General features: G+C 45.4%; 2 protein-coding genes across 3 annotated transcripts; both read right to left on the bottom strand.

Moving 5' to 3' along the window:
* Positions 1–343: 343 nt before the first annotated feature.
* mdc1 (mediator of DNA damage checkpoint 1) lies at positions 344–12,185 on the bottom strand. Its single transcript, XM_065028026.1, has 10 exons — positions 12,140–12,185; positions 11,394–11,532; positions 10,152–10,781; positions 9,922–10,000; positions 8,078–9,750; positions 4,179–7,735; positions 3,436–3,597; positions 3,052–3,234; positions 2,670–2,795; positions 344–1,691 (listed from the first exon to the last, which is right to left on the bottom strand). The coding sequence occupies exons 2-10, from the start codon at positions 11,518–11,520 to the stop codon at positions 1,368–1,370; spliced, it is 6,861 nt and encodes a 2,286-aa protein (XP_064884098.1). The 5' UTR covers positions 11,521–11,532; positions 12,140–12,185; the 3' UTR covers positions 344–1,367.
* A 1,038-nt stretch (positions 12,186–13,223) lies between these two features.
* LOC115140944 (tubulin beta chain-like) lies at positions 13,224–22,849 on the bottom strand. 2 transcript variants are annotated; one of them, XM_029679455.2, is made up of 5 exons: positions 22,724–22,849; positions 17,522–17,630; positions 17,247–17,357; positions 16,784–17,028; positions 13,224–14,253 (listed from the first exon to the last, which is right to left on the bottom strand). In XM_029679455.2, the coding sequence occupies exons 1-5, from the start codon at positions 22,778–22,780 to the stop codon at positions 13,438–13,440; spliced, it is 1,338 nt and encodes a 445-aa protein (XP_029535315.1). In that variant the 5' UTR covers positions 22,781–22,849; the 3' UTR covers positions 13,224–13,437. The 2 variants fall into 2 exon arrangements, with proteins under 2 accessions (XP_029535315.1, XP_029535317.1); XM_029679457.2 differs by having other exon boundaries at positions 17,522–17,621.

The raw sequence follows: 22,849 nt of genomic DNA, 5'->3' as shown, positions 1-22,849 counted from the left end.
CTTTTTAACTGAAGGAATTGATCTTCGTTGAACAAAACTTTATAATAGCTGCATTGTGTATAGGCTACTCAGCTGAGAGGTAGAAGTGAAGGCTGTGTCAAGGGATTTAGTTCAACCTCAACCGAGTATATCTATTATGTATTAAAACATCCCAAAGCCCAGACAATGCCTAAATGAAGTGACAGAACACAGTAAACACTCATCCATTGACTGCCAATAATTGGCCTAAAAACACTTCATGAAATGGCAGATAGCCAAAATATTATAAAACATCTAAACATATGGCATAAGAAATTCCCACCCCCCAAAAAATACAAACACAATTGAACAAATCACTCAGAGGTTCAGTACAAAAGGTTTATTGGTCGGTAAATAAAGACACATAACTCCTAGACATACAAAGATGTAAATGGACGAGCAGCATGAAGACAATCAGTTCGGTCCTTTTTCTAAGATTGAAGACATGTCCCTTCAGCAATCACAGCTGGTGAAGACAGATACCTGGTATATTCAACACTATCCTCGTAAAATAGGCACTAATATATATATTTGTTATCTTTATACAAAAGGCGAGAGGATGGCTTTTAATCAGTATAGATAAAGGATCAGGAGAGGGAGGAAGACAGGAAAAGAGGAAGATACATCAAATAAATGACTGGGATAGGAAGTAAATGATCTCATCTATTACTCCGTCTCTATGTTAACTCATATTTATATCATTTTTTATGAACACAAATATATTCAGAGCATTTCTCTGCATGTATTTTCTCTCTACCCTCATAAACATAGGAATAGATTTCCATCTCTTGGGTTTGTTTGTCTTCTTATCAGAGTGAATACATTCTCAACTATCTAGTCTAGTTGGTCATACAGGTGGATGTCTCCTCTCGACAGCCTTTTACGTCTGTGTCCCAAATAGCACTCTATTCCCTACATAGTGCAGGGCTCTTGTGAAAAGTAAGCAATAGGGTCCCATTTGGGATGCTGCCACTGTCTCTTGTACATCCAAATCCTCCCCTCTCTCAGGTGTCTAATGGTCTCCTGCCCCTCCAGGGTGGTAGTACTGTAGTTACCACTCCTCTGAGGCCTGGTCCTGCTACTGTTCTCTATACAGGTGGAGGTGGGTGCTGCATGCTATCACACACACACACACACACACACACACACACAGGTCTTCTCTGGAACTGTAATGCCTTCTCCCTGGCCCTGTAGACAGGGTCATATTAACCTAATGGTAGAAAACAGACTAAAACAGGGAGGGATTACCTGCACTTGTCCAATAAGAAACACTAGTGTTGGTTTTCTGTTGCATATGGTTTTGCTACAGTATGCACTAATGAATACCACCCAGGTGAGTTTGGTCTTTGTTACATTCTCTTCCTCCCCCTGGCCTGGCCTTTGGCTCCTGGCTGGGCCCTGGGTTTGGGGGCTGAGAGGACATGGGTTACCAGGTTCACTCTCTGCTGTAATATACCAGTTAGCAGGAACTCAGCACTGAGGACGGGGAGAGAAGCAGAGAGTGCAGGAGCACAGAGAGACCAGTCCTCCCCACACGATATCACTAGGGTCCGGGCCTGGGCCTTCTGAGTGGAGGGCATCGTGGAGAGGAAGCGAGCTCCGCTACAGACGATGATGTCCTTCATCTGGGCTGGCTCTGGCAACACTGACCTGGTCACATGGACCTCATAACCCTGAGAGAGGAGAGGGCATGCTCTTATTTGGAGTTTCATTTTCCCCTTTAAATGTACATATCAGTGCGTTCACTAAGGCTAAGAAGACAGTTTGATAAACAGGAAGTAAAAAGGAAAGAATAAGATAGATAATAGATAATAGCCTGCTTGCTGTTCAGTCAGAACTGAGTTCATGGGAGAGCTGCCCATTAAACACAACCACAACATTAATAGTTAGTGCAGCTTGCCTGTGATAAGGTCTGTTTTTATTTGATTTTTAATACATTTGCAAAAAAATCTAAAAACCTGTTTTGTCATTATGGGGTATTGTGTGTAGACTGAAATGATCATTTAAAAAACTTCTATTTTAGAATAAGGCTTTAACATACCAAAATGTGGAATAGGTCATGGACTGAATACTCTCTGAATGCACTGTATGTATATATCTACCTCTTACCTCGTACCCCTGCACATCAACTAGGGAATGGTAGTCCTTGTATACAGCCAAGTTATTATTACTCATTATGTATCTATTACTACTTTTATTATTACATGTTTAACTATTTTCTTTCTCTCTGCTTTGTTGGGTCCGTAAGTCCACACCTGTTGTTCAGGAAGCATGTGACAAATAACTTTTGATTATACAGAAACCCATCATCTCAGGACACGGCTTTAGTGTGTCTTGTGTTTTTTAACAGTCTATGGTGTGTAGTCGTAGATAAAAGGAGGCCATCGGGAAGTGTGGATTGTTCACACAGTGACAAACCCATCTAAATGACTCAGGAGAATGTATGTATGCAGAACAATACCTGGGTTCCTATGAGTCATTATTTGCCTAGTGCCTGCGCTCTCCTAGGGGGGGTGTGTGCGCATTGCCTACTTGAATAAACATGGATGGGAGACACAAAGATACATGCACTCGCACAGAGTTGGGACACTAACACACAAACATAAAGGGATGAATTGGGCAAATGGATGGATGGAGGAGAGTGTGTGTACCTGTAGTAGAGGTTGGGTGCTGGCGGTCCTCAGTGATTCCTCCAGACAGAAGCTGAACTTGTTCTCCTGCTCCCTGTCCTTCACCAGGTACCTGTCAGTAGGTAGGAAACGACCCACCTTACCACACTGAGGGGGGGAGAGTGCAGAGAAAGAGGGGAAGGGTTTGAGGCTAAAACAAGGCTCTGACTCCAACCATGATCAGATAGTCATTACACTAAGAGAAAAATGTCTCAGAAGTTCTTGTACAAAATTGTCCCCAATTGTACAAAAGCACTTCCAGAAAGAACTCCAACCACCCCATTACACATAACAGTGATGTGCATTCTATTTTTACAATCTTCAGGTCCATCTTCACTTCTTGGTGGGGGGGGTGGGGACTAACCTTATCCAGCCAATCGGTGGTGACGACGGGCACGCCGCGGGCCACAGCACACAGGAACTTGACGGTGCGTCGGACCCGGTCAGTCACCAGGTGGGTCATGTCAGCCACGCCCTTCGCCAGGCTGCCCCCCAGACAAGACACCACCTTCCCCCCCTCCTCATCCACCACTCCTGTAAACAACACCTGAGAGGGAGACAGGGATGAGGGTCAAAGAGAGAAAGACGGAAGGAGGGAGAGAGGGATGAGGCAGAGGAAGGGAGGGCTTTCAAAACCCACATACACAACTGTGCATCAGAGATTCATGCTCGAACACACAGACACAAAACACACACACAGACACTAAACACACACACTAAACACGCACAGATATTTCCATTAGCTTACCTTGTAGGATTGCGTGGCGGCCCTCTCTGGGCCCAGTGTCCCAGGGGAGGAGAGGGAGGACAGGGGAGAGGCAGAGGAGGAGCGAGGGGTCCTGGCTAGTGGTGATGATTCCACAGGGGCCCTACGTTTACCTCTGCCCTTACCTGTAGGGGTCTGGGGCACCTGAAGCAGAGGAGTAGGGGGTGGAAGAAGAGAGAGAGGAGGAAGAGAGTGAGCGGGAGGAGAGAAGAGAGGGGGAAGAGAGGAAGAAAGAGAGAGAGAGAGACAGTATCATTAGTCAGTAATACAGGGTGTATACAAACTGACAGTTACGCACATTGAACCACTTAATTCATTACTAGGGCTGTTATGCAAAGATGTCAGAGTACTCCTAACAGACAGAGAGATGTCAGAGTACTCCTAACGGACAGAGATGTCAGAGTACTCCTAACGGACAGAGATGTCAGAGTACTCCTAACGGACAGAGATGTCAGAGTACTCCTAACGGACAGAGATGTCAGAGTACTCCTAACGGACAGAGATGTCAGAGTACTCCCATGGCTGAGGGAGAGAGAGATGGATGCCTTGGGAGTCACTGAATGATGTTAATTGAAATCATTACTCTAGTGGGAAATGGCTGAGTCAGTGTATGAAGACAGTGGAGCTGGGTGTGGACAGAAATTGAGTGCATAGCTTTTCAAAGGCTTGTCTATTAGAAGGGAGCAGATGGAGAGAGAGAGAGAGAGAGAGAGAGAGAACATTACCACAGAATTAGAGTCCAAAACAGGTTCCTCTTTCTCCTTTATCTGAACCGTCGACTGCCTGCCTCGGACTTTCCTCTGCACAGCACCAGCCTCCTCCTCTTCCATCTTCTCACTCTGTTCCTCCATACTCTTCTCCTCCTCTGCTATCTTTTTCACCTGTGCAGTGGAGGTTCTGCCCCTCTTTGGTGGAGTGGATGCAGGTTTCTCCTCTTTCTCTCCTTCCTCTGCTGCCCTGCATCTCCCTCCCCTCTGAACCTTAGCTTTCCTCCGGGGAACCTTGAACCCACTGTTCTCCTCCTCCTCCTCTTCCAGACCCCTCTTCCTCCCTTTCCCTCTCCCACCTGTTTTAGACTCCACTCCCTCTTCACTTGGAGTGTCCCCTCCTGCTGTTGTAGTGGTGGATTCAGGTGTGTTGTCTTTCTGGCCGGCTCGGCCCCGGCCTCTTCCATTCCCTCTAGGAGCGGGGGAGTCCTCTGTTACCTGGGCTGGAGTGGTTTCTTCATCTGCTACTACAGGGTCTGGCTCATTGGTTTTGGCAGTTTTATTCTGCCCTCTAGTGGTACCACCAGCCTCCTGAGAATAAGCATTCTCATTAATAACAGGGTGTGGACCATCATCCTCAACCTTCTGGCTTCTCCTGCCTCTGGCTGTGGGCTTGAGGGCTGGAGGCTGCTCACTCTGCCTGTTACTGGGGGAGAGAGACTCTGTCCCAGTCTTCCTCCTTCTGCCTCCTCCCCTCCCTTTGCTCTGAGAGCTCACGCTATCCACGATACAGGTGGAGACCTCCGAGTTGGTGGAGCTGTGGGAGTTGGTGGAGGTGGAGCGGGTTCTCCTGGCAACAAACTGTTCGCTGGAGAGAATGTCCTGCACTGTGACCTCCACAGCAGCAGGAGGAGCCACAACCGTCCCTACCAACGTCCTTCTCCTGGTGCTGTTGCGGGTGGGGTTGTCTGGACCCGGGGCTGGCTCTGTGGTGCTGGTGGTCTTCCTGCCCCCTCTCCTTCTGCTCCCCAGGGTGTCTATGCTGGATCTCTCAGAGCTGACAGAGTTGGAAGAGTTGGAGCGAGACCTAGTTATACTAGCTGGGACTGGTTCTGGTGTGCTGGACAGAATATTAAGTTCAGGTTGTGGTTCCGTTGTGGGTGGAACCGTGACGGTTCTCCTGGTTGTTGCTCTGCGACCTCTCCTGGATGTTTTTAGCTCATTTTCGTCGTCTATCTTGGCTTGTTTTTCTCCTTGTTCCTTTGCCTGTCGTTCTTTTATCTCCTTTTCTTTCTCCTCGGCTTCCCTCTTTTCTCTTTCCTTCTTCTCCCTCTCCAGTTTTTCTTTCAGGTTTCTCTCCTTCTCTTCCTTTTTCTTCTTCAATAGTTCTCTCTCCTGTTTTCTCTTTTCTTCCCTTTCCATTTTTTCTTTCTCCGATCTTTGCTTTTCTGCTTGTTCTCCCTCTATCCTCTCTTTCTCCACCCTTTCTCTCTCCGATCGCTCAAGCGCTTCCCTTTCCCTGTTTTCTACCTCCAATCGTTCTTGCTTCTCTTTTTCCTCCCTCTCCAGTCTGTTCCTCTCTTCTATTTCTTTCCTCTCCCGCTCTATTCTTTCTGTTTCTTCCTGTAATCTCTCCTTCTTTTCTCTTTTTGTCCTCTCGCACTGCAGTCTTTCTTGCTCTTCTCGTTCCTTCCTTTCCCTCTCAAGCCGCTCTCTTTTCTCCTGTTCTCTTTTCTCCCTCTCCATCCTTTCTGTTTCTTCTCTTTTCTCCCTCTCCATCCTTTCTGTTTCTTCTCTTTTCTCCCTCTCCATCCTTTCTGTTTCTTCTCTTTTCTCCCTCTCCATCCTTTCTGTTTCTTCTCTTTTCTCCTGTTCTCTTTTCTCCCTCTCCATCCTTTCTGTTTCTTCTCTTTTCTCCCTATCCATCCTTTCTGTTTCTTCTCTTTTCTCCCTCTCCATCCTTTCTGTTTCTTCTCTTTTCTCCCTCTCCATCCTTTCTGTTTCTTCTCTTTTCTCTCTCTCCATCCTTTCTGTTTCTTCTCTTTCCACTCTCTCCCTCTCTAATCTCTCATCTTGTTCTTTAAGTTCCTGTACCATGCTCTCTCTGTCCTGTTGTTCCTTCATAACCCTTTCTGATTCTACTTTTTCCTTCTGCAACCGTTCCTTCTCAGCCTGTTCTTGTCTTTCCTTCTCTATTCCCTCTTCCTCCTCAAGTCTTTCTTTTTCTCCCTCTTTCTGTTGTTTCACACTCTTTCTTCCTCTTCCCCTCCTCCCTTGCTCAACCACCTCGGCCTCTTCCTCCTCAGGAAACACCTTTCTCCTCCCTCCGCCTCCCGCGGTGTTCACAGCCTTCCCCTTCCCTCTCATCTGCGTTTTTAGAGTCTCAGAGTTCTCCTCCTCTCCTCCTCTAGCTCCTCTTCTACCTCTACTGCTGACACCGCTTGTCCCAGCCTCCGACTCTTTCCCTCGCTCTCTCTGAGCCTGTCCTTTAGCTTTGGTGTCCTCCTCCTCCTCTTCCTCAGTGTCACAAGTACCCATAGGCTGAGTTTCAGCGGTGGAGATGTGGGAGCTGGTGAGGAACTCACTAGGTTGTGTCTCTTCTTCTACTCTCCCTCTCTGGGACATTCCCTTCCTTCTGGGTGATGGAGGTTTGAGTTCTTCCTCCTCATTATCATCATCATCCTCAGCAGCAGTAAACATGGGCTGGGTTTCAGCAGTGGAGAGGTAGGATCCAACAGTCTGTGTCTCTTCCTCGTCTACTGTCTGTTTTTGGGTCCGTCTTCTTCTGGGCGAGTCTGGTTTGGCTTCTTCCTCATCATCACTCTCCTGGACCATGTCCAGAGTTTGAGCTGTGGAGAGGTATTGGTTGGTCAGCACCTCACCAGTCTGGGTCTCCTGCTCCTCTTCCTCTCTCTCCCTCGCTCCTCCAGATCTCCCTCTCCTTACTGGGGTCAGGGGCTTGGCCCCAACCAAATATTCCTCCTCCTCACCGTCCTCTTCCTCATAGGCAGACATGGGCAGGGTTTCAGTCGTAGCAACATTAGACTGGGTGGGGAACTCCAAGGGCTGCGTCTCCTCCTCATCTTCCTCCTCTGTGTCACTGCGAGGCTGGGCAGCATAAGCCTGTGTTGCCTCCAGGACAAAGTCCACCTGCCTGTTCCTCCTGAACACCGCAGACCTCTGACCCAGGCCAGGCTCCTCTCTCCCCCCTCCAGATCCATAGGTCTGGGTGGCCTCCAGGTCAGAATCCCCATCTGGGAAGCTGAATGCCTGGGTGCTCTCTGAGGCCTGGTCCCTGGCCTGGAGGTGGAGGTGGCTGCTGTCTGATAGACCCAGCTGGAAGGAGCCTCGGCTCGGCTGCTCCTCCCGGTCCTCCCCCAAGGAAGGCTCCAGACCGTAGGGCTGCGTAGCATCCAGGGTTGGTTCCACTGGAAGGCTGCTCTGATGGCCCTGGTTCTGGGCCTCAAACACAAATGACTGGGTCTCGGCCACCACAAAGTCATCGTCCTCCTGGCTGTCTGATGCAGAGCAGGACAATGCTGCTGTAGGCCTCAGCACAGGAGGGAGGGCTGGGCCTGAAGAGGAAAGATAGAGAGACAGATTACAAATGAATACGGCAGATTCAGTTTCCACTGGAAATGTATCATCTCTTGTCAAAGTCCATGGCTGTGTCCCAAATGGCACCCTATTCCCTATATTTATTATTTTACCTTTATTTAACCAGGTAGGCCAGTTGAGAACAAGTTCTCATTTACAACTGCGACCTGGCCAAGATAAAGCAAAGCAGTGCGACAAAAACAACAGCACAGAGTCACACATAAACAAACGTACAGCCCTATGGACCCTGGTCAAAAGCAGTACATTACATAGGAATCAGGGTGTGATTTAAGATGCAAACCATACAATCCATGACTTACGTCTGAAGGGGTCAGAGGGACAGAAGAAGGCCTGAGTCTCCATCTCCTCCTGTACTGACGATGCCAAAGGGGTGGAGCACTTCTGATGAGGGCCAGGGGAACCCCCCAGGGGGAGCAGCCCGGGGCCAACTGCCCCCTCTCTGAGCCGACATGCAGTCTGTCCCTGGCCTGCCTTCCCTGGTCCATCCTCCTCCGTATCACTGTCCACCATGAAGTCACTGGGCTCACTGAGGTCCGACTCCGGGACCATCCCTGCTGGGGGCCGACACTGGGGGGGTTTGGGCTCCAACCTCTCCTCCTCAGCATCTGTGTCAGCATCAGAGTCCTGAGACCTGAGAGTGATTGTCTTGGTAACAGCACCGGTTGTTGTTGTTATTGTGGGTGATGGAAGCACGGCCTGTCGCAACGCTAACACCGCATCCTCCGTTACCGTGGTGACATTAGGAGGAAGGTTCATGGTCTGTGTGGCGTCTTCCTCTAAGTCTGTGTCGCTGTCAGACCTGATCTCCAGAGGAGCAGCAGCTGCAGGTCCTACACTGGTGGGTGGATTAAGGAGCTCCGCTGTTCTGCTGCTGGCCGGAGGGGTAAACGGGTTGTCTTCTTCATCAGTATCACTGTCCAAAAGGATCTCCTGGGGACCAGCAATCCCTGTTCTGATCCCACTAGAATCTGATTCTGGAAATGTTTTGGAATGTGTGTCCTCCTCTTCCACATCTGTGTCAGTGTCTAGGTGGAATTCTACGGGTGGCACTGCAGGGGCAGGATCGTCTGGTTTCTCAGCCGGATCGGATACGAAGGAGGTAACATTGGTAGCACTGTCTGACACAACAACATCATCATCCACATCTGTATCACTGTCCAGGTGTATCTCTGTTGGCTGCATCACTGGGACAGAATCTACTGGTTTCCTCTCCACATCGGCAGCAGTTAGCATTAACTTAGAGTCACCGTCCATAGTATCCCCTTCCTCTACATCAGTATCACTGTCCATGTGGATCTGGCCTGGGTCAGAGTCTGTAGTAGGAGGTTCTGTTGCGGCTGGTGGCTTAACAGCGTTTACAGGTGCAGACAGCCCCATCTCCTCCTCTCCCTCTACGTCTGTGTCACTGTCCAGGTGGATCTGGCCTGGGTCAGAGTCTGTAGTAGGAGGTTCTGTTGCGGCTGGTGGCTTAACAGCGTTTACAGGTGCAGACAGCCCCATCTCCTCCTCTCCCTCTACGTCTGTGTCACTGTCCAGGTGGATCTGGCCTGGGTCAGAGTCTGTAGTAGGAGGTTCTGTTGCGGCTGGTGGCTTAACAGCGTTTACAGGTGCAGACAGCCCCATCTCCTCCTCTCCCTCTACGTCTGTGTCACTGTCCATGTTAGACGTGTCCTCTGTAGACACCATTGGTGCAGAGGGGGTTAATCGATCTCTCTCAGCTTGACTGACCTGGTTCACCACTGACACATCCTCCTTTCCTCTTGTCCTTTTGCCAGTTTCCTTCTCTCCTAGTGCCTCTGTGCCTTCCTTCCCCTCCTCCTCTTCTTCACTGTCGTACACTATCACTTGTGCTCTTCTTCTCCTGGGCTGCTGTCTCGGTCCATCCATGTCGCTCTCCTCCTCACTGAAGCTCACTATTTTCTTGGGTCTGTTTTTAGCAGAGGAGGAGGGAGTGATGGGGCTCTCGTCCTCACTGTTAGACATACAAGGAAAGGAGACTTCACTTTGAAAACGGAATACAAACACCCACTGTATTCTAATATATATGATATATTTATAGTTTAAAATATAATTCAATACTTAAGTGTTCAGTGATGATATCAGGTTACTGAAGTGTAAATGAATAGATGGATGGGAACTTTACCTCTCTGGAATGACTTTGGTTGTAGGACTGAGAAATGTAGAACAGGTGGGACTGGACATGTGCGAGTCAGAATCAGAGACTAACAGAGAAAGAAAGAGAACGAAAGAGAGAGAGAGGTAGAGAGAGAGAGAGAAAGGAGAGAAATAGGTATTTACAAAACACTTCAACAAAGCTAGATGAGAGCACCATGTGTTGAGATTACAGCAAGTGAAATAAAAACATCATTTTACCAAAGTACTTTCCCCGTTTGTCTCTCCGTCCCTCTCGCTCTCCATCGGAGTCAGATTCAGGCACCAGTGTCCTCTCAGGCTGTGTGGGGGTTTGTTCAAACGACAGGGGTTTGGCCAGATTTGTACCTTTTCCACCCAGCTCAGTCAACGATGGTGCCCCAATCTCTCCATTAACTTCTCTACCCTCAGTCTTCGGTGTGCCAGTCTCTCGTCCCAGACCTTGGCCGCTAGGGCTTCCTCTGAGCTGGGCCTTCCTGTCTGGCCCTGTCCTCCTTCCCCTTCCAGAGTGTGTGTTTGTCGGGTTCTGCATGTGCCCCTGTCCCCCCCTCTGGTCCACAGAGACATACTGGCAGGGGATGTCAGCTATTACCACACACTCTCCCTCGGTCAGAGCGTAGCGGACGTGAGGGGTCAGTTTGGTCCGGCCCTTCCTTGTCCCGTTCATGCTGCCCAGGTCCCACACTAAAGCCTCTGTCTCCATGGTGGCAACATTGCCGTGACGACGGTTGCCGCGAAACATTGAGATGGAGATGATGGTGTGTTGCTTGGATACAGAGCGGGCCACAAGGGGCAGGGAGCAGGAGTCTGGGTTTCGACCCAACACATTTTCTCCCTGGTAGAGAGGCAACTCTGAGAGAGAGAGAGAGAGAGAGAGAGAGAGAGAGAGAGAGAGAGAGACAGACAGAGACAGACAGAGACAGACAGAGCGAGACAGAGAGAGACAGAGACAGAGACAGAGAGAGAGACAGAGAGAGAGAGAGAGAGAGAGAGAGAGAGAGAGAGAGAGAGGAGTATCAATAAAATACTGCATTTAGCAGCAAATATAAACATGTCATAAACTGACATAATTATTTCATGAAATACTTTGACAAACAAGTTTGTATATATTTTTATTTATTTAACCTTTATTTAACTAGGTAAGTCAGTTAAGAAAAATTCTTCTTTACAATGACGGCCTATTGGGGAACAGTGGGTCAACTGCCTTGTTCAGGAGCAGAACGACAGATTTTTACCTTGCCAGCTCGGGGATTCAATCTAGCAACATTTCAGTTACTGGCCCAACGCTCTAACCGCTAAACTACCTGCTGAATATCTCAAATCTTGTGTTGATTAAACAAAGTAAGAGGGAAAGCAATGCATGCTACAAAATGCCAGCAATGCGAGATGTTGTGCAAGTCTAGGCATATTTGTAAAGGTTAAAAGATTATAGAAAGGATGGGGACATAACTGGGCTCTACTCACCAGTCTCTGTGATGTGTTTATTTTTTAACACCCTGAGTTTGGCCAGTGGCTCTCCTCGCTTCTCTCCATCATCCTCCTCCTCTGACTCTTCCAATATTGAGTCATCGATCAGCTGTGTTGCCTCCATTCACCCTTCAATCTAAAATCAGCCAAAGGGACAGAAAACATGGCAGCAAAACAGTAATTAGTTTGACAACTAGATTGTTTTATCAGGATGCACTGGCTAGCTAACGTTAGAATAGTTAGCTAGCTAGCTAACTAGCTAAGTTAGCAGAACGTTTCTAAATGTGACTATCCGTCACTTATTCAGTAAACAAGGCCACCAATTACCATAAAGAACACGTTTTATCTTCAAGCCAGCTAGGTGGGCAGATAACTTGCTAACGTTAGTGGATAAAGCAATTTGATCAGTAACATCAAAAAATGGTAATCGTGGTCATGAATTAACGTTTTGAATACAGCTCGAGACGTTAAAGTTAGTTACAAATTCGATCATTCAAAGGCACGTTAATGATCTAACGTTAGCGAGTTAGCAATCTAGTCCACAGTCCAGTTCATGTTATGTCTCTGGACTGGAGTCTGGGAAATGTCTGTATAAAATACAGGACAGCAAAGGTAATTGCTAAAGCAATCATCAAATGCCAGTGTATTACAAATACTCGAGCAATGTCTCAATCATGTGTGCAACTGTTAATAGAACACATTGTTTATGGAAATTCACTTTTTATTTAAAACAGCACACTTACCGTGCATGCCTTTGGAACAATGAAAAACAATGTGCATTTCCGGTAGAATATCTGCCCGCCTTCGGTGGGTGGGACCATAATATTATTGATCAAAACGGCTGTCAAGTTATGCTCTGATTTGTGATGATTGGGTAAAATAACCTCGATCATTATTATAAAGGACTTGATTGGACATGAAAGGAATGACTTGGGCATTTCTTGGCGCTACGAGTGACTCGAGATTTCACGGAAGGACCAATGGAATGGTCTAAAACCTCCGCCTGCCCCTGGGCACCCGGCCATGCAATACGAATTCGATTTTTTTTTTTACCGCGCTGTAAAGACAAAGGGGCGTGTAGTATCTCCACTAAAGCGCCTTTTCCTCATTCGGAGCGATCCAATGACATTTTACTTTATTATAGGAATAGGAGTGAATCTTGCCATTATTATTCGGATAGTTTGGGATCCGGTATCATTTTCATCCGTGTTTACACATCCATTTCCCCTGTCTAGTGTCTGTTCTCTTGTTTATTTTATGAACGTGTAGTATTTGAATACATTAAACGGTGTACACATTTCCCAACTCATTAACGTTCCCTTATGTTGTTTCCTTTAATATTATAACAATTGAATGGGAAGAGTAAGAGCATACCATTCTTAAATATACATTTTCTGGCTATTGCACCAATACTAATATAGGCCTATTCTATTGTGTTCATGAATATTCATAGTTTTGTTCCATTTTGAGGCAGTTCAAGCCTTATTGCTGCACTTAATCTTATCCAGATGCTACTCTTGTCATAGCGGGAATAGCGCTGATTTGGGCCTGTAATATGTTTTCCTAATGGAAGAATGTGTTCATTCACATGCTGTGAGTTTGTTATTCCAATGATATAACTAACTTTCCTCATCTCTGGCCCATGATGATGGTATGCATCAACAGCCTCCCTAGCGTATCAAACTTTGTGACTAAAGCACTCACAGTACTCAACAAAAAACACATATCTTTCTATCTCAGATTTCACATTGTGGATAGAATGATAACTTATAACATCTGTCAGTCAAACAGTATGCCTATTGGTACAGGAAAAATGAGGACAAGAGATGAACATTAGCTCATTTATTCGCAGTCACAAGGGGTGTGTCTACATTACTATAATATTTCCCATTAGATTTTTTTTTTTAAATGCTCAACATTGGTTTTAGGTCCCTTTGAACTTTTTCTTGCTTCTAAGTTACTTTGAGGTTGTTTTTTTCCCCATGTGGTTTCTCAGCTTCATTTGGCCTTTCGAATACAATCTTCATCTTCAAAGCTGTCTTTAAGCGTCATCGTCTTCAGCCTCCTCCTCGAACTCTCCCTCTTCCTCAGCGGTGGCGTCCTGGTACTGCTGGTACTCAGACACCAGGTCGTTCATGTTGCTCTCTGCCTCAGTGAACTCCATCTCGTCCATGCCCTCTCCAGTATACCAATGCAAGAAGGCCTTGCGGCGGAACATGGCAGTGAACTGCTCAGAGATACGCTTGAACAGCTCCTGGATGGCTGTGCTGTTGCCGATGAAGGTGACAGACATCTTTAGACCCCGGGGTGGGATGTCACAGACAGCAGTCTTCACATTGTTGGGGATCCATTCCACAAAGTAGCTGCTGTTCTTGTTCTGGATATTAAGCATCTGCTCGTCCACCTCCTTCATGGACATTTGGCCCCGGAACACTGCGGCCACAGTAAGGTAACGGCCGTGACGAGGGTCGCAGGCTGCCATCATGTTTTTTGCATCGAACACCTGCTGGGTAAGCTCGGGAACGGTGAGGGCACGGTACTGCTGGCTGCCCCTGCTGGTGAGGGGGGCGAAGCCGGGCATGAAGAAGTGCAGGCGGGGGAAGGGCACCATGTTGACGGCCAGTTTGCGAAGGTCAGCGTTGAGCTGGCCAGGGAAGCGCAGGCAGGTGGTGACGCCGCTCATGGTGGCTGACACCAGGTGGTTGAGGTCACCGTAGGTGGGCGTGGTCAGTTTGAGCGTGCGGAAGCAGATGTCATAAAGGGCCTCGTTGTCGATGCAGAACGTCTCGTCTGTGTTCTCCACAAGCTGGTGAACGGAGAGGGTGGCGTTGTAGGGCTCCACCACTGTGTCTGATACCTGGAAAGAAACAAAGAGAGAGAGAGATTGAAGTACTTTATATTATCCACCTCATCAAGTACATTTGTATTGAAGCATTAAAAAAATGAAGACACACTCAATATACACAACGGTTCAAAAGTTTGGGGCCACTTAGAAATGTCCTTGTTTTTGAAAGAAAATCCAATTTTTTGTCCAATAAAATAACATCAAATTGATCAGAAATACAGTGTAGACATTGTTAATGTTGACTGTTGTTTTGCGGATACTATTTAATGAAGCTGCCAGTTGAGGACTTGTGAGGCGTCTGTTTCTCAAACTAGACACTGTCATGACTGTCCTGATCAGGTCAGGTTACAGGAGACCACAACCCTACAGATTATCTCTCAACCCCAACAGAGGAGGAGAGATCTAGGGGTCTGAAGATGTGGGGGTTTTATGACCCCTCACGCCCCTGGTAAATCTCAGGCCACAGACAAATTCCTTTGTCCTGTTACTATGGAGAACCAGCCTCAGAACATTAAACATGAAATAAAGGGACTTTGGAACAATGGTTTTCGTCAGCCACAATGGTGGTCATGACGATAGATGGAATATGAAAATGTATGTCATTTTTGTTTTGTTATTAAAGGTTAATAGATGACATTATTATGAAAACATTGTAACGTGAAGAGTTTTCCCAGTATATGTTTGATGTTTATACATTGTACGTTGTATGGAAAATATCCAAATCAAAGAGAATGTTTTGGGAAAGATGAAATGTAATGAATGTAATGTAATGAAATGTGAAGTTAGTTGTCTAAAATTGGATTTGAGTCAAATCTAGACCTTGCCCTCATAACTTGGTATGGCCAGAGAATTGCCCTAAAGGCGGTTACGCCCACTTCTGACACGAGGGTATAAAACCTGTGAGTAAAGAATTTCCAGAGAAGACTACGTGTCCCAAGCTGCAGCCACAGTCTAAAAAGTAAACGAACCCAGAACGCAACACAAGTTTGAAGACAGAAATCTTTTTCTACCCAAGCTACGGAGGAGTAGCTGTGTCTAAGCGGGTAAATTCAAGCCGGACCCCCCCTTTCATCCAATCCCAGCGAATCAGGGTATCTAAACGGTTTCATCCCTATGCTGTGAGCTCTGAGCTACAGAGCTGTCTGTCCTCAGAAGACCCCTTCCAGAGCAAGGGTGAGGGAACAGACTCCTAAACCAAAAGGATGCTGACATCGTGAGGACGACCAGAAAGGTGAGCCGGGGAAGTGCGTCATCGAGCAGCCTGAACGGTCCACGCAGAGAATCCTCGGAGGTCCTCCCCACGTAATTACATCATTATATTCTGACCAATAAGAGCGGCAGTTTGGTGCAAGGCTAGGGTTAGAATAGCATAGCTGACAAATTCACCCAAATATATATTTCTCGTGTACGTTCTTTTTTCTCTCTCTCTTTGAAATCCCCATTTTGGGTAACACGCGCCATAGTGTGCCCGTTATACTAAGTTCTAATAAATAGCCTATAATGTGTTTTGTCTATGTGTATCTTTTATCATAATTTTAGCTTTCTCGTAAATATTTATTCAACTAAGATTGGTGTGGTATGAACTCATTGGTGAGACCCGGGTCCGTGCAGATTCACAGACTATACGACGTTCAGAACGAGATTGTAGAGGTAACTGGTTAATTGTTGTAAAATCGATATTCTGATATTCTTTGAGTTAATTTGGGAAATAGAAACTCAATAAAAACTTGTTTTCCCATGGTGCCCCAGGTTAATGAGTTAATAATTGCTTAATTCAGGTAATCACGCAATTAGGAACTTTTAATCATTTGATGAGCAACAGTCGTCATATTAACTAATACAACGTCACGACAACACTCTAATGTACTGTACTTGTCCTCTTGCTCCTCCCACTCCTCTTTGGAGGAGATCTTCAGTTTCTTGGCAATTTCTCGCATGGAATAGCTTTCATTTCTCAGGACAAGAATAGACTGACGAGTTTCAGAAGAAAGTTATTTGTTTCTGGCTATTTTGAGCCTGTAATCGAACCCACAAATGCTGATGCTACAGATACTCAACTAGACTAAAGGCCAGTTTTATTGCTTCTGTAATCAGCACAACAGTTTTCAGCTGTGCTAACATAATTGCAAAAGGGTTTTCTAATGATCAATTAGCTTTTTAAAATGATAAACTTGGATTAGCTAACACAACGTGCCATTGGAACACAGGAGTGATGGTTGCTGATAATGGGCCTCTGTACGCCTATGTAAATATTCCATTAAAAATCAGCCGCTTCCCACTTCAATAGTCATTTACAACATTAACAACGTCTACACTATATTCCGGATCAACTCGATGTTATTTTAATGGACAAAAAAATGTGCTTTTCTTTCAAAAACAAGGACATTTCTAAGTGACCCCAAACGTTTGAACGATAGTGTACATAGTCCCAAAAAATACTGCAAGATATTAAACATATTTGAACAATACACATTTATGGGTTTCTTATTTTCTGATAATTCAGTGCACAAATGAATTGCAAATACGGCTGACATGATAGTACTTTTGGTGAGGGCACCACGCTGAAGGTGTTCATGATGCGGTCAGGGTACTCCTCTCTGATCTTGCTGATGAGCAGGGTGCCCATACCCGATCCCGTGCCTCCACCCAGGGAGTGGGTGAGCTGGAAACCCTGCAGGCAGTCACAGTTTTCTGACTCCTTCCTCACTACGTCCAGGACAGAGTCCACCAGCTCTGCTCCCTCTGTGTAGTGGCCCTTTGCCCAGTTGTTACCAGCACCGCTCTGGCCTGAAGAAAGGGGAGAAGGGAGTATTAGGAAGGACAAGACATTTAACTTACATTGTATATGAAACAAATCTAGTAATGATAATCAATAGCCCCCCCACTAATAAATTATTACATTCTACTGGGTTCTCTTGGGTGCCTAGTTCTAACATATATTTTTCACATTTTCTGTTATATCCATCCCCATCCATTGCCTACAAACAGGTTGTATGTCCACCTACCAAACACAAAGTTGTCTGGCCTGAAGATCTGTCCAAAGGGTCCAGACCTCACAGAATCCATTGTGCCAGGCTCAAGGTCCACGAGGATGGCCCTGGGCACATATTTACCACCTCCATGAGAGACAGAGACAGAGGAGAGGAGGGAAAAGACATCAGCTGAAAACTGCAAGAAACCATTACTAAAACAACTCTCCATCAGCATAGCCATATAGACTGGGTTAAATATGCTTCATATTAACATGTGGCAGGATCATGGCAATTTAGGAGTGTGGTACCTGTTGCCTCATTGTAGTAGACACTGATTCTGTCCAACTGCAGGTCGCCATCTCCATGGTAGGTGCCTGTGGGGTCAATCCCGTGCTCATCGCTGATCACCTCCCAGAACTATAGACACAAAATTGATGACAGCACATCAGTTTCCTAGGTTCATATGCCACACTGTGGTTAGACCAGGGCTTGAATAAAAGCCTGCAGTAACTGAATGATGGATGGCAAGCTTGATATAAAATATTTCAACATTACAACCATATACTTTTGTCTTTATTAAATTATGTTGGTTCCACTTTTCTGGGCTCCATTATGTACTTAAAACAAATAAGGAATACTCAAAATGTGCACTTATAAATCCTAACAATTTTAATCAAAATACAGCTGTAGACAGAAGTCAAAGATCAAACATTAAACATACAACTGATGTCTCTCCTGAGTTCTGCAAAATAGAAAAAGTCCAAGTTGTTTAATATGCTTGCAGTCAACCCCTAGTGATGTAACTGCCTACATCAATACCTTCTACTCATGAGACCAAGCCCATGCATATACAGTTTTACAAACTTGCAGGAGAGACACTAGTTCCAGTGTTTTCTAAGGTCTCAGCAGTAATTTCACTCCCCAAGTTGCTTTTTTTTTATACCTGCTGCTGAAATGTCGCGCTCTCTCTCCTCAAGCAACGGTCCACTCGCACTGGTACACACGCAGCACACACAGACACGCACTGAAAGGTCATTCCGATAATGGCTGATATGTAGATTTTGAAGTGATTGATAATATTTAAGTGTGCCTTCATGAATTACATTAACAAATATTATTAAACTAATTTCCATGACTTTACAAACCCTCATTTAACAACTAGGAACAGCGCATCATGTGCATTCAAATTGGCGCATTTTAAATCTACATAATCTCAAATAGCCTACTCAATTTTTTTGGCCTCGGTGTGTGAATCTAGATCAGCAATAGGCTACTTTGTTTTGTAGAGGAGCTGGAACGCAATTTCCCAAAAATTAGAAGTGCCGGTACGGACAGCTCTGGTATGGACAGCTCCGGTACGGACAGCTCTGGTACGGACAGCTCTGGTACGGACAGCTCTGGTACGGACAGCTCTGGTATGGACAGCTCTGGTACGGACAGCTCCGGTACGGACAGCTCCGGTACGGACAGCTTTGGTACGGACAGCTCCGGTACTGACAGCTCCGGTACTGACAGCTCCGGTACTGACAGCTCCGGTATGGACAGCTCTGGTACGGACAGCTCTGGTACGGACAGCTCTGGTACGGACAGCTCTGGTATGGACAGCTCTGGTACGGACAGCTCTGGTATGGACAGCTCTGTATGGCGTCGAGCAAACTGCTCGACGCCATACACATGGTCTGCGGTTGTGAGGTCGGTTGGATGTACTGCCAAATTATCTACAACGATGTTGGAGGTGGCTTAAGGTAGAGAAATGAAAATGATCTGGCAACAGCTGTGGTGGACATTTCTGCAGTCAGAATGCCAATAGCACACTTCCTCAACTTGAGACATCCATGGCATTGTGTGGTATAACAAAACTACACATTTTAGAGTGGCCTTTTATTGTCCCCAGCACAAGGTGCACCTGTGTAGTGATCAGCTTCTTGATATGCCACACCTGTCAGGTGGATGGATTATCTTGGCAAAGGAAAAATGCTCACGAATGGGGATGTAAACAAATATGAGTACAACATTTGAGAGAAATAAGCTTTTTGTTCATATGGAACATTTATGGGATCTTTTATTTCAGCTCATGAAACATGGGACCAACACTTTAGATGTTGCATTTATATTTTTGTATTTTGTTTTATACCTACAGGGGTCCTAAAATTCTAAATCAAATAGCTAAATGATCCTTGCCATGACTATTAAGCTAACAATTCCATGTTACCTTAATAGAAACCCATCCCTGGGCCCATAGACTATTTAGTAAAATGACAGATGCAGCTGATAATACTGCCATCGTCTTCTAGGCAGAGGACATGTATGTGTAGCCCATGTATGTGGCATGTCATACTCTTTTTTGGCCAGACAGCATCAAATACATGGGCTACATATAGTAAGACAGAGGGGCGCTGTTTTGCTCACTTGGATGCTTTCTCCAGATAGTTTCGGTCACTTGCGAATTGAAGAAAAGTTGGCAGGTGCACAGTGCTCTGTTCAGATCCTGGAATTATTTTTGAATGAACGTGCGAAGGTAACCTACTTTTTTAAGTGATAATCAGATGAAAACATCATGACTGGTTGTGTTCATGGCACATTAAAAGGTAATATATTTGTACAGTTAAATTACGTCTTTACCATAATTCCATAAAAAGACTGGCCTCCAAATCACTAAGTCGGTCCTGGGTCAATTTAAATATTCATAGACTGAGATAGATGGTTATAATAGTGTTATTTGAACAGAGGAGGTGTTTAAAAGGCCATGTGAGGAGAGGGATAGAACACAAATGACCCACAGATCTTTTCTTAGACAAATGAAATCCATTTGCATGCAGTCAGAGTTAATTGAGAAAGCTGATCATCTCTAGATCTGTAATCATGTCTAGTTCAGCCCTTGAGGAGCATGCATTGTGTTGTGTGTGTGTGTGTGTGTGTGTGTGTGTGTGTGTGTGTGTGTGTGTGTGTGTGTGTGTGTGTGTGTGTGTGTGTGTGTGTCTGTGTGTGTGTGACCTTTTGTTTCAGACATTTGTTTATGTCGGTGTCTCTGCTGATTTTCTGTAAACAGCAGCATTAAGGGAGGATTTGGGATAATCTGGATAAACAGTCTGTATATCAGATCAGTAAGAGAGATTTGAGGGTACTCAACTGTATGGACTCAATATACAGTAGCAATCAGTGTTTTGATAAACCATGTAGGCTCAGGCAATATGACCAAGTGACCTTAATCTGAGAGAGAGCGAGAGACAGAGAGAGAGGGAGAGAGTCAGAGAAAGAGGATGAGTGAGGGACAGCCATAGATAGGATAGATGGTTATCAGGGAGAAATGAGAATAATTGCTTTGAAAGAATGGGAACAATGGCCAGGAAAGCGGACGGTGCCACACCCACTCTCCTATGCCTTCAACTGGGCTGTCAGTCAGAGCCGGCCGGTGGCCATCCAACCCAATGACACCCTAGTTGGGGTAGCGTCCTCACTGTCAGACCAACAGTAATGTTATTCTAACTAACGCTTTACTAGACAAACAGTTACATGGACACCAGCGAGGTTCACTGTCCATTGAAGTAGCTTACATTCAATGTGGATTTCAATTGAATGTGAAATTGTATTGATCTCAGAGACATTCGATGTATATGTATGACCTGATAGTATCATCAACCTGTATACTGGAGCTGCCTTCTTGGCCAAGTCTCTCTACAAAAAAAGAGATTCATTGTTTCAATAGGACTTCTCAGTCTAAAGAAAAGTTGAATGAAAAGAATAGACGGTGCCATGGTGTAATCCAAAGGAAAATGTTTTATTCATAGGGCACCTCTCTCTCTCTTTCTTACACACTCCCCTTCTTGTCCATCACTCTCTCTAGCTCTTTCTTCTCATCTCTGTCTGTCTCTCTTCCTCCAGTAGTATCAGATTAAATCGGTGTTGAACCCAGTGACTTCACCGTCTGTTACGTCAGCTGTTTCCTCTGTCTGTATGTCCCTCCCCCACCCCACCCGCCCCTAATTTGGTTAGGGGAGGACAGACATTGATTAGGATGAGGCGGGCAGTGCTACTGTACGGTCCGGCTTTTTAAATGGACATGATTAACATCAACGCTAGCAGCGGGAAACGGCTCTGCCATCATGATTATGATGAGCTGTACTGTGTGTCTGAAGAAGGAATGACCTTGGTATGGTTCTGTGGCTCTATAATGACCATGGACCTGGGGTAGGCATGACAACCTGATACAGAGAATATGGATTTGATTGGTCTGACTGGACCATTATGTCCTCCATTTTAGGCCTATATGAGCTCTCAACCAGAAAGACTGTCAAACAGTTTCACCCATAGGCCTATGAGAGACTGGGTGGGGTTGGGGTACTTCTATCTGATGATGTCAAGGCTTATTGTACATGGGAAATGGACCACTAACACAAACCAGTCATTCCCTACAAAATAAAGAATATTATCTCAAAGTGAACAAACATTTGGTTAACATTTTGTCTCTCCAATTTGGTAAAGCCCAAACAACTGATAGCCCTCTCGAAATGTATTTTATCCACTTTCCATCATTGTTAATTATGCACGCCCCACTCTTCTCAATACTCCTCTGCACCACCTCTCACACACCAATGGAAAACTCTGTCAGCATCTACACACCCTGCTGGAATAAATCGAATCGATATATCGATCCAATATATGAAGGAAAACATGTCATATTGCTCTTGCGCATAGCAGGCTACACGAATAGATGTGATTGTCTTGAACGCAAGTTTCCTATATGCGAGGCAAAAGGGGCAAGTCACCATTATATTGAACGCAAGTTTCTCACATATGCAGGCAAAAGGGGCAAGTCACCATTGCAGTTTGACAGACTTAGACAAGGGAATAATAGGTTGAGTTCAGACAATCATGCGAGAGCAGCTTTAATGCGAGCTGCAGACGCAGAAACGTCCGGTGGTGAGAAAGAAATCATGTCCCGACAGTCAGTCAGAGAACCCTGTTAAACCGATATTCCTAGACAATTGCACACCGCAATTCCACACACCGGCTCACACACACACATACATTTATCAAATAGTTTTTAATTGTGGAGTTACAATACTTTAACAAATGGTAGCAATCACACACCCAATTAACTCTGCATATTGTATAAAATAATATTGCAATAGGCCTAAATAGTCTCCAAATAAAATGGTAGCCTAATAGGGTGAATGTGACTGGATGATTATCCATTCTTTGTAGTAGGTTTCAGTTGTCTTGATTCATTTGAAACAAGCCTTTACTATACTATAGACGGTCAATTCAATACATTTATCCAAACCATTGTAGTTGTATTACTGAGGATGTAAGGTTTTATTATTAAGTTTAAAAAGGAAGCCACTACCACTTTTTGTGATGAATTTTAAAAAAGCATAGTGGTCTCATCTCGCGATATATACTAATCTGATGTATCAAATCCAACCGGACAAAAACTAAATCTATTAAACTGCAACAGTTAGACGACTATAGAAGTTCACAATTAGGATGATGAATGTATAGGTTCTTACCTTGGCCCCAATCTGGTTACCGCACTGGCCGGCTTGGATATGCACGATTTCCCTCATCTTGACTGTGAGAAATTTTGAGACACAAAGAGACAATGAACCATGAAGACCCAACCGAACTAGTGTGGA

The sequence above is a fragment of the Oncorhynchus nerka genome, linkage group LG14 (genome assembly GCF_034236695.1).
Source record: "Oncorhynchus nerka isolate Pitt River linkage group LG14, Oner_Uvic_2.0, whole genome shotgun sequence".
NCBI lineage: Eukaryota > Metazoa > Chordata > Actinopteri > Salmoniformes > Salmonidae > Oncorhynchus > Oncorhynchus nerka.
The sequence above is the reverse complement of the archived record's forward strand: the minus strand, read 5'-3'. Positions and strand labels throughout refer to the sequence as shown.